Here is an 8,513-nt window from a genome sequence, read left to right as displayed (position 1 = left end):
TTAAAAGATAAGCTAAATATTCAAAACCATAATTATTAGACATTATAACAACAACAACAATAATATATAATTTGAAAAAGAGTGAAGGTGTGGTTGGTGAATGACACTACCATCGCATCCCACCCTCAGTCGGTCATCACCAACCCCAACAGACTCCGTCACAGTGGTGATGGCTCACATTTGACCTTACCAACCAACCAAACCTACTCTTTTGTTTTTTATTTAGTTGTTTGGTTTTTTTTGGTCAACCTCACAGCACACAGAGTGTGGCTACTGCCCAACCACTAGACAACAACAACAATAATATATTTTGGGTTTAGTTTGATCACCAAATCTGTGCTCAAGCAAAAAAGAAGGGAGGAATATGGGTGGAGAAGGAAAGGTCTACACTTTGGCTGAGGTTTCTCAACACAACCATGCTAAAGACTGTTGGCTCGTCATTGAGGGCAAGGTAAATGCTTTTGTTATTCGCTTCAAATTTCCTTTTAACCCATGTTCTTGGATTCATTCTTGGTTGCTTAAGAATGATTTCTTTCTTTTGTTTACATTTTTGCCAGAAAAAGGATTTTTTTTTTTCAATTTGATTCTGGAGTTGCAGGCTTTGGTTTTTGAGAGTTCTTGGATCTGGGTTAGCTTGGTGTTCCCCCTCCTCCTTTTTTGATTAATAGGTGTTTTTTGTTTGTTTGAAAATTTGATTTGATTCTGATCATAAGAAAATTTTGAATCCCAGTGGATTGATATCTCTTAGATGCTGACAGCTTATATTCACTGCATGTTTTGATTTATCTTCAGTATGAAAACTGACATTTTCTACTTTTTTCTTGTTATTTGTGGATTATTAGTCAGATTCAAAACAATCATCTTCAGTACCAAAAACAATCTTTTGCTTAAGTCTCTCACTATCTTTGATTTAATTTCACCCTTAAATGCACTATTTTTTGATGAATTCTGCATGATGGAATTTGTACAGTGTAACCTACTTGGTAATAAATTTCGTTAAGAGAGACTTGTTAGTTATTAGCTTGTTCTGGAATGGCGGTTTTGGTCATTAGTATGCTGCTCCACTGCCATTAGACTGGTCAGTAGATGTGTTTCGGATGAGAATGACATGAAAACTTCGTATATGCTTTGAATTCTTTACATTTGCATTTCGATCTCCTAAAAATTCTTCTTATGTTTGAACAGGTATACAATGTGACCAAATTCTTGGAAGATCATCCCGGTGGCGATGATGTCTTGCTGTCTTCCACAGGTAAGATGTATATCCGCAAATTTTCGACTCTTTTTGTATGATCTGATGTTGGAGAAAAACGGAGATGATCTTAGGTTGATGCATGGTTGACAGGGAAGGATGCGACCGATGATTTCGAGGATGTTGGCCATAGTAGCAGTGCTCGAGCAATGATGGACGAGTTTTACGTGGGCACAATCGATACATCGACCGTCCCCACCAAGAAAAAGTACACTCCTCCCAAGCAACCTCACTATGACCAAGACAAGGCCTCGGAATTCGTCGTAAAGCTTCTCCAATTCCTTGTCCCCCTGCTGATCTTGGGGTTGGCCTTTTGCGTCCGCTTCTATACCAAAGCACCGGCCTCATCTTAAGCATTGAGACCCCGAAAGAGGATTTGAACGATATTCAAAATAAAATTTAAGTTAGTTTAAACTTATTTGGAACTTTTACATACTGTGGGATGATAAATGGTTGGATATTTTCATTCAAACATTTGTCTCCATGAACCCGAAGATCGATTCATCCTGTATAGTGATAATTTGATGATTGCCTTCTCTCCTTGTGTTTGTTCAGTGTCTCCCTTATCTATGATCAATGTTCAAATGAAAGTTCGTTCATTCATGCATGTGGTTCTTCTATGGGGTTTCGTATTAGAAGTCACGCCAACGAAAAGAATCTGTAAATGAACTTGTTTTTTTTCCATACAGTAAATTCCGCAGGTAAATTTTTCCCTCGGTGAAAAGAAGAGCATGTAATTTTAGTTACCTACCGAACACTTGCACATGTTCTCTCAATCACCTTTGAATCTGTTCTGTAGGATTGCCTTGAGGGAGAACTCAATCCTCTCGAAGAACTATGTCCGACGAAGCGTAGTTTATTGATCTTCAAGAAGGAACTCATAAATTTCTCATCTCTAATCTAATTAATTCTTAGAGCCACGGTTAGAAAAACATCTTATAAAACCATCCAGGGCAAAAATAGCTACTCATTTCATATTGCAAAATAAATTACACACAGATTCCATAACTCATACATCTAAAAAAGAACATAAAATTCCACTCAATTCTTTTAACCATTCCAGAATTTTCATTGGACTGGAAGCAAAATATGCCTTTTTTGCTCCAAATCCAACCCAGACGTATTTGGATTTTTAAGATTGAATTTTTGTAGGGTTAATTTAATTATTTCCATAGCTTAACCGAGCTATCATGACTTGCCGAAGCAACCATTCCTGTGACAGGCGACTGTGCCAATGCTGAAATTATATTCTCGTGAGCTGAAATTGTCAGGCTTCTATTCTTGCCCGTGTTCCAGAGGTCCAACCGTAAAGAAAGAGAGAAATTGTCAGCATCAACTTGTCTATGCAACAATGAATGCAAAAGCAACTTCAAGTATCGCTTGGACTCGAGGTAAAGTATTTTTCATAACAATATCTAGCGAACGATACAAATACGATCGTAATTTTTGAAGTATTTTTCATGTTTGTGGAGGATCATACCTATATCTATGTCCAATGTTTCGTAGCTCAGACATAGTGATTTATCATTGTATGAAGTTCATCAATCAGTTAACTTTCTATATAAAGAATAAGTACTAGTTTTGCATCCTATAAGCAAAGCAAATAACTTGCCTGTTAAACATAACCACTGCATGTTATGGTCATTAGCCAAAGCTCAGGAAAAAAAAAACTCCATGAAGGGAAAAAGAAACCATAAATAGAGCACAAAGAATTACCGAAATTCCTCCGATCACCAAAAGAGTGGAATGCCTTGGATGAAAGACATGAGTTCTTGAATGCACTCCCCTGTAACCACTGATCATATCTTTACCAATCTGTGATTGACAGATGCCAAATAGTTTCCATTTGCATCCCAACATATATAGTTTATGCTTTCCGAATGCCCCTAGAAAAAAGGAAAAGAGGAAAAACAAATGAATAGGTTATGTACTAGTGAAGCTATTAAAGTATTAATCATGATGAAACCATCGCTTGTCTTCAATATGACAAACATTTCAAGACTGGAAGATCTGTCATCGAGCTATTACTAGGGCGATAATAATACACAAGCCATACCTGAAATGTTAATGTTTGCCTATCAGTTCCACATCAAATATGGACACATCTTTATCTGATGCTGCTGCCAGAAACTGTCCAATTCTTGGTTGGAATCTTACTTGGGCCATACCTCCCTGCATCAGGAATTAACGTAAATGCTGGAAAAAAAAAAGAAGAAAATAAATCTATAAAATGTAAGGCACCATAACTGTGTGAAATCTTGAAGATGTCAGACATGAAAAGTAGAGTCATGAACCTTGGATATTCGGGTGCATGAGAATGTATTAAGATTCATTTAGCGATTTTTTTTGTCATTATCACAAAAGCAAAAGAAGTCCGTCTTCTTGGCTGTGACAATGAACTTAGCTTGTTACCCACAGTAGCATGGAAATATTTATCACGCATGCTTCATAAAAGCCTACAACACCAGAAAACTGACAGCAAACAGAGAGAGTATAGAATAACAAAAGCTGAAAACACAAATATCCACAAAACTTCAACAAAGATCCATGCTGTAAGGAGAAGAAGATGATTACATTGTATGCATCCCATAATCACACGGTTTTATCAAAAGAAGCTGTTGCCAACTGAGATGAATTGGGTCCAAAGCGAACATCTGTAATAACCAATTTGTGTTATTCTGGAGTACTCTCTGTTTGCAGGGTATCCATATTCCAAAACACCACCTAATGAAAGAAATTAAGCCATTATGTCATCTTTCTGAAAAGAAATTATTTCTTCAACCTTTATTCTTATGCATACTCCAGTAGTAGAACAATTAAACAATATGGATATTGCAAGGCCAGCTTAAAGTTCTCTACAAGAAAAAAAGTTCTGTCATCCAAATCCTCTTTTCAGTAGCTCTCTATTAAGTCAAAACAGTTAGTAAATTTGTTTGCCACAGTGTCTAATCTGGTTTACTTGTGTACCTTTTCCCCCACTAACTTTAAATTTGTCTCATTTGATCCTACCTGGTCCTGAACGTGATCAACTCTGCTCCTATTGTTTTCACATGGACTGAATTGCCATAAAATGTATACAGGAGAAAGGCTGTAGTTCTCATTTGTTTTTCACTTGAAGAAGTTATATTTCTGAACTTAATGTTGAGGGGAAAGAATTGGATAGAACTATATAAAGAAATACCTTCTTGTCATGCCCAACACTAGCCAACACCTTCCCATCAGAAGAAAATAACGGCAAGTAACTTCATTGTTTCTGGTCTGTATACAACCAACCTCAGCAAAAGTGAAGCCTGAAATGGAGAATTTGAAGTAAGCAAACTAAAACAATGCACCAAAGGTAAAGGCATAAGATGTAATGGGTTTACCTTTAGCAGACTCCTTTTGTTGCTCAGGACATTGTTTAATGGTACCATAGATGTTCCCTTCCATCACTGTCGTGTGAAAGTAGTGACTCCATATTTTCATCCACAGGATCAAACCTATCCATGTCGTCCTGCATGAGATAATGATGCTATAAGAATTTGGAAGTAATTTCGCATTTTATTAACTTGCTCACCAAGAAAGGATTTAAGAAACACATATCAACACAACTATTAGCTCAACTTGAAAAACAAGTCTATCAGTTGTACCCTTTCGCTAGCCAACAGAATTCTGATGTCTGCTGAACGATAAAATTATCAGTTGGAGTTAGGTTAAATGATATATTCATATATAGCTAGAACAAATGCAGATAAAATCCTTGGTGAAGCATTCTAATGCTTTTGTGTGTAACAAAACAGATTGGAAGATGATGTAAGACCCGCCGTTGCATCTGCGATATACATCATACTTTTAGAAACACCATTTAAAAGAAGCTTAGCTTAGTTGATTGAGTCTTGGCTTAGTCGGCACTGTTGTTGTTGCAATGTATAGGAGGATGTGGGTTCGACCATGTTTAAGCACACATTATCCTTCGATTTATGGGTGGGAAGGGGTCTGGATAGTTTATATTATGAAAAAACTAAAACTTATTAATTTATTATTATTTTCCTTTTTCTTTTTAGTTTACCAACATTACATAAAAGATCGATTAAAAACTATTAAACTGTGACCTGTTTTTGTAATTGGTCAAATAAATACTCACGAGGCCTTAAAGGCTGATGCATGTCAACTAATGAGATCGTATCTTAAGGTTTCATAGTAAAGATATAAATATAAAAGTTCAAACCTTTGGAGAACTCGATTGCACTGGGAACATATAGATCCATCATTTCTAACAGACGGGCCAACTTTTGCCTTCACGTAACCCCTAGACAATTCTCCCAAGTTTGTTGAGTTTCCAAGGTTGCCTTGCAACAAGCTTGTGTCAAAACGTGCTGTTGTTGTAATGTCAAAAGGATTTGATTTTGAGTCTCTAAAAAAAATACCTAACAGAGTCGCCAAAATGTATAACTATTTTTTTAAAATAATTAAATATTATTTAAAAAAAACAATTATGACTTTGATTTGAAAAATTAGCGGTTTTGAATTGATTTGTATAAAATTGAAACGAGTCGCCATCGACCTTTGGGTTAGGTAGGTCGAATACCTAAAAATGTCTTTTAAAATAATTTTAAGAAAAATCATTTTTTAAGACAAAAAGTGGTCTACGTATACCAAAAATCTAATTTAACGAGTCCGGGAGTCGATTACGCGTAGAGAATGATTAGCACCCCACAACTTCCAAAATTGATACTGAATCGCTTACACGTTGTTGTAATGGTGGACATTGTGAATCGAATATAAAGTTAAAATATGATCTTTTATCGAACATTGATTAATTTGCTTCGAATTAACTAATTAGAGAAAAAATTAACTTGAAAAGAAATCTCAGGAGAGTAATCCTCCATCAGGAAAGTTATCTTGCCTATTTCTTATCTGTAAAAAAATTATTCTCTCCTCATTGATTTAAAAAGTGCAAATTGAATATAATTTGTACATTGACATTTTGCATAAAATAAATTGTTATTTAAAGAAACATGCTTTGCATTGTTTAACATAAAATAAAAAATGAATTAATTAGCAAAATAAAATCGAATTGCTTCAAGTCTACATTTGTTTGAATGTCGTATCGGATCACACTACTTCGATTAAAATTCTTTCCACACCCATTCTATAAATCGGTGTTCTTGAAAATGTTCGAGGGAAATATTTAAAAATATTAACATCATGTACAAGAGAAAAAAATATTGACAATTGACGTTTTATAAAATGAAATAATTAAATAAGATCACAAATAAAATAAACACTGATAATATATAAATGTCCAAAGGTTCAAAAATATTAAATAAATATATCTACACATAATATGATTTAATGTATACATACATACAAATATAAATATACATTCATGGGAAAATGAAAGAAATAAACATCAAATTATACAATGATTAAATGATTAACAAAACAAATAGTAAGGACCAATGGGAAATAAACTCCAAGCTTTAGAACACTAAATACGGTGGCTAAAATGAACATAATGCTAATTTGGAACCTAAAAACATAAAGTATAAAACAATCTCTTAGGCAAATAAAGAGTGACCGAAATGAAATAAATCAAAAACCAAGGCTCAAAACCAAATAATTACCCAAAACATATTCAAAGTAAGAAGTGACTAAATTGAAACAAACGTAAAAATAGGATATCAGAATCAAATGATAAAATAAATGAGGAAATGGTGGCTAAATTAAAATAAATGCAGACAGAGTGTCATAAATAAAACAAAACAAAACATAGAAATGACCAAAATAAAATAAAACATAATATGCAGCTTAAATCAAAACAAACAATGAAAGATGAATCCAATGACCTAAACGTAAAACAAGTTAAACATACAGGAAATAAACTGAAAATAATCCTAAAAATATATAACATGCATAAAAATGGGAAAATCACAAAAATAATCCCTATAGGTGACTAACTTGCAAAAACACGCCAAACATAGGGGACCTAAGTGCAAATTTCCCTTAAATGTTTTATAAATATATCTTTTTCCCTTTTTTTCTCCTTTTTTTTTTCATTTTTTTGTTTAAATTATTTTGAGAGAAAGAGTCTCCCATCTCTCTAGAAAATCGACGGGTTGCCGATGGTCGATGGCCACCAAATTACACCGAAAGGTCTGTCTCGACCTCCCCGTCTCTGATCCGGGTCAGTTTCGCGAGAATCGGCCCCAAACTCACGAATCTAACCGAAATAGTCCAGCCTTACTCTCTCCGATCCACCACCGTCCACCGTCCGATCAAGCTAGCTTTTCAGTATGTTGTTCCCCTTGTCAGTAAGCTCCTCCCCATCGTTCGGATTAGCCAATGGAAGCTCAAATCGTCGGTGAATGGTTTCGACCGAGAGGTAAGGTGCTCTATTTCTTTCCTATTTTTTTTGGTTCGAATATGTTGTGTTTATGGAAAAAAAAATAAGAAGGTAAAAAAACGCTTCAAAATGCTTCTTTTTGATTGATGAAAATGACGAATGGTACAATGATTTTTTTATCGAGAATCCCATTTTACAATATGATTTTTTTTAATGAGGAGCCCTTTTTTCTCTCCGTTTTTTTCTTTCACGTTCTTTTATGGCTTCCTTCTGTCTTTGTTTGGTGAGATGATGATATCATAAGGAAATGAGTGTCTTCTGTTGGGTATGGCGTGGTGGTGTTGTCGGGTATGGCGTGGTGGTGTTGTTGAGTTGGTGTAGCAGGGCATGGGAACGGGATGAAGTTGTAGCAGGTGGTTGGTGTGCAGGGCATGGCTGCGAACTTTGGGCCAGTTCGGGTCGGATCCGAGTGTTGAGTTATGGATCCTGGGTCGGGTCTGGATCTTGGTGGGTTGTTGGTTTCATTTGTAATCTGGGCTCCGGGGATGATTGTAATTGTTTGGGCTTCATTTGGGTCAAATTTGTAATCTGCAAAAATGTAAATATAATAATAATAATAATATTTAAATCCGGACAAAAATAAGTGTCTATATTATTATTTGAATATTTAAATATTTTCTCTGAAAATCATTTTTTTAATGGGAAATAGGATGAAAAGAAGCTGAAAGATGCATTGTTGTTTGCTAATGCTTGTGGAGCAATTTCCACAACTCAAAAAGGAGCAATCCCATCGCTTCCGGATACGGCGCAAGCTGAAAAACTCGTCAAAGAAGCCAAATGAGTTATAGTTTTCTTTTGTTTCCATTGAGGTAGATAGCTAGCTTTGATGATTAATAAGAAACGTCGTCGCATTTGTTCAAGCTACAATTTATTTCA

General features: G+C 35.1%; 1 protein-coding gene and 1 pseudogene across 1 annotated transcript; one reads left to right on the top strand and one right to left on the bottom strand.

Annotated features, from left to right (window-relative positions):
- Positions 1–228: 228 nt before the first annotated feature.
- LOC120152155 (cytochrome b5-like) lies at positions 229–1,792 on the top strand. Its single transcript, XM_039164432.1, has 3 exons — positions 229–451; positions 1,186–1,252; positions 1,346–1,792. Exons 1-3 carry the CDS (start codon positions 365–367, stop codon positions 1,603–1,605), a joined length of 414 nt encoding a protein of 137 aa, XP_039020363.1. The 5' UTR covers positions 229–364; the 3' UTR covers positions 1,606–1,792.
- A 593-nt stretch (positions 1,793–2,385) lies between these two features.
- On the bottom strand, positions 2,386–5,499 carry LOC120152167 (annotated as a pseudogene).
- Positions 5,500–8,513: the final 3,014 nt, after the last annotated feature.

The sequence above is a fragment of the Hibiscus syriacus genome, unplaced genomic scaffold (genome assembly GCF_006381635.1).
Source record: "Hibiscus syriacus cultivar Baekdansim isolate YM2019G1 unplaced genomic scaffold, ASM638163v2 tig00111086_pilon, whole genome shotgun sequence".
Taxonomy (NCBI): domain Eukaryota; kingdom Viridiplantae; phylum Streptophyta; class Magnoliopsida; order Malvales; family Malvaceae; genus Hibiscus; species Hibiscus syriacus.
Note: the sequence above shows the minus strand (reverse complement) of the source record. Positions and strands in the feature narration are given on the sequence as shown.